The sequence below is a fragment of the Cydia amplana genome, chromosome 2, assembly GCF_948474715.1.
Source record: "Cydia amplana chromosome 2, ilCydAmpl1.1, whole genome shotgun sequence".
Lineage (NCBI taxonomy): Eukaryota > Metazoa > Arthropoda > Insecta > Lepidoptera > Tortricidae > Cydia > Cydia amplana.
The window spans coordinates 3035250-3038257 of record NC_086070.1 but is presented as its reverse complement, the minus strand read 5'-3'; the positions used below and the strand labels follow the sequence as shown (position 1 = coordinate 3038257).

Below are 3008 nucleotides of genomic sequence, written 5' to 3'. Positions count from 1 at the left end.
TAGAAGGTAAATTACGTTCTCGATAGCGTAAATGTCAGTTTTGACACTGTCAGTGGCTCATGGTACGGCTACAGGCATCGGGTTAGTCAAACATAGATTTTAAAACAAAAGTAAGATATACAAGTAATCAATACATAGTATAGTCGCTTCCCGCTGTCTGTCCCTATGTATGCTCAGATCTTTAAAACTACGCAACGAATTTTGATGTGGATTTTGATGTTTAATAGATAGAGTGATTCAAGAGGAAGGTTTATGCATCATTTGTTAACTCGTGCGAAGCCGGGGCGGGTCGTATATACATAAAAATTAAAAACAAAAGTCAACTACTCATACATACATATACATATGTAAGTACATAGTATACGGCTTCTTACACAATGCTAAGACAGCACGCCGCAGGAACCGACCCTCTTACTTTTAATAGCAAGCTTAGGCCTGAGTTAAAATGCTCCAGTGAAAAAATATTTTGTTCGTACGTATTTCAACCGTCATGGCTTAGGTGCTTAGATTTAGGAATAGTACTCGTACTCGTATTTGATCCCAGAGACATTCGAACTGTAGGTAAAGTTACCTGTAAAACGATAGTTATATTTCCTAGCTTCATTCTTAGCGATTTGTTTACATATTGTAGCTGAGCTCCACATCACAGCCTTGCACGGATATTTAAAGTAGGGAGATTTTAAAATCCCCTACTGGCAACACTCAACAACACCCTGCACCGTACCCCTGGTCCGATCTTCATTCTGTGCTTCCGTGCTCATAGCCTTCGCACGTCACACGATTTTAAATAAATTATTTCAAGCACTGTTCTCAACCATGTCGAAACGAAAAAGTTGTGAAAATGACAGTATCAAAAGGAAGATTGCATTACTGGAATTACAATTACTGCGAAATTCCAAGCGAAAAAGAATAGTTTATTCTGATCATGAAAATGAAGGTGAGTTTATTTCTTTTATTGTTCCTTATTTTATAAAACGCCAGACATTTCAAGCATTAACAAAAATAAATCGGTTTAAAATACAACGCAATCTTGTGTCAACCTACCCTCAAAAAATATTTTTTTCTTTTTATCCGTGGTGATACCTTCATAATGGTGATATTTTATTTTCCATATTTATTATACATTTCGTATAATATCATTTGTAATGATCTTGTGATGCGAGACGCCAAATGGGCTATCTCTTTCACGTATTTTAGTAGCTCGCAAGCTACGATATTAAGACTGGTAATATTATTTTGTGATGCGAGACGCCAACTGGGCTATCTCTTTCACGCAACGTAGACAGGTTTACCAACTTGCGATATTAATTATGATGCGAGACGCCAACAGGGCTATCTCTGTCATATATTTTAAGTGAAGAGTACTCTCAGAACACTTCGTATGTGTGATGCGAGACGCCAACAGGGCTATCTCTTTCACAAAATACATACAAAAAACCTGATGACTTTCATATATTTCCACACGTATTAAGTAAGCTAAATTGTTTTAGGATCAGATACCGATACCGATATGTCGTCAGAACAGCTCGATCGAGATGATTCATGTACATTAGCATCACCGTCACGCGTCGCACAGGCCCCGGAGCCAGCACCGGTACCGAAACAAGCACCGGCACCAGCAATTGTTACTAATGCGCCCTCGACTTCTGACCCTACGATAGCGTCTTTGATCACACAAGACACTATTTCTACAGAACTTGATGATGAGATTCTAGAAGTATTAGGTGACGCACCAAAATCAGAAATCAAAATGGGAAAACCGACACATAAAGATTTAGCATCGAGATGGCAAGAAATCCTAGATAAAGGATTAGTCAAAGAGACGAAAGATAAATTAACCGAAGCCTATCTTATTCCTGAAAACTGTGATTTACTAGTTGCGCCGTTATTGAATCCTGAGGTAAAGGCAGCTTTAGCGGATAATTTGGTGAAACGTGATAACGCTATTATGGCAAAACAACATCAGATTGCCATAGCAATTGCGGCTCTGAATCAAGCAGCCGAGTTGATAATTGCTAAAGAACAACACACCAAGATTTTGAAACCAATTAGCGATGCGTGCAGGCTTTTATGTGACAGCCATTGTTCGGATACGAAAACAAGGCGTGGGTTCGTCATTTCAGCGATTAATCCTGATATGAAGGATGTGCTTAGCGAAACCAAACGCAACAAGTTTTTGTTTGGAGACAATGTATCAGAAAAATTAAAATCTGCAAAAACAATAAAACTGTCTGGATCCGACCTTAAACAAGCAAAAACTTATCGTTCTAACAAATTTCATATAAACAACTTCGTAAAAACGAATCGCAACAACGGAAATAATCGTTTAAACTGGAAGACGATGCCTCGGAAGATAACACCGAAAGCAGACTACTACGGGAGGAGTCGCCAGTCACAACGCAGCGAACCACGTCACGGCTCTCAACGAAGGGGGACAGCGGAGCGACCAGCGGAGCGATCAACGGCCTGGAGGAGCAGGAGACGATAGATGTAGAGGTAGCCTATGCCGGCCGTCTTAAATATTTTTTGCCACAGTGGGAACAAATTACTGACGACGAGACCGTTTTGTCGTGGTTGCAAGGATATAAGATTCCATTTACTTGTACACCTTCTCGTCCTGATGCTCCAAGTGTGTACCCGAAGTCAGAGATTGAGCATACTGAATTTTCAAATGCAATAACTTCGTTGTTAAATATGAAAGCTATCTCAGAATGCAATCACGTAGATAACGAATTTTTATCAAACATATTTCTCGTGCCTAAACCAAATGGTGACAAAAGGTTTATTTTAAATTTAAAATGTTTGAATAAATTTATAAAACCTCAACATTTTAAAATGGAGGATTATAGGACAGCCTCAAAACTAATAACCAAAAATTGTTTCATGGCATCAATTGATTTGAAAGACGCTTATTTTTTAATCCCAGTCCATGAAGATTATCAACGGTTTCTTCGGTTTAAATATAATAACACATTATATAAATTTAATGTATTACCTTTTGGTTTATG

General features: G+C 38.4%; 1 protein-coding gene across 1 annotated transcript; it reads left to right on the top strand.

The window, feature by feature from the left end:
* Window positions 1-591: 591 nt before the first annotated feature.
* On the top strand, window positions 592-2713 carry LOC134656902 (uncharacterized). The gene is made up of 2 exons (XM_063512454.1): window positions 592-937; window positions 1497-2713. Exons 1-2 carry the CDS (start codon window positions 817-819, stop codon window positions 2486-2488), a joined length of 1113 nt encoding a protein of 370 aa, XP_063368524.1. The 5' UTR covers window positions 592-816; the 3' UTR covers window positions 2489-2713.
* Window positions 2714-3008: the final 295 nt, after the last annotated feature.

Excerpts from the sequence above, each read along its gene's own strand:
- LOC134656902 (XM_063512454.1), top strand. The coding sequence starts at position 817 with ATGTCGAAACGAAAAAGTTGTGAAAATGACAGTATCAAAAGGAAGATT. Across the intron at positions 938-1,496 it reads TTCTGATCATGAAAATGAAG|ATACCGATACCGATATGTCG; the intron begins GTGAGTTTATTT and ends TTTTAGGATCAG.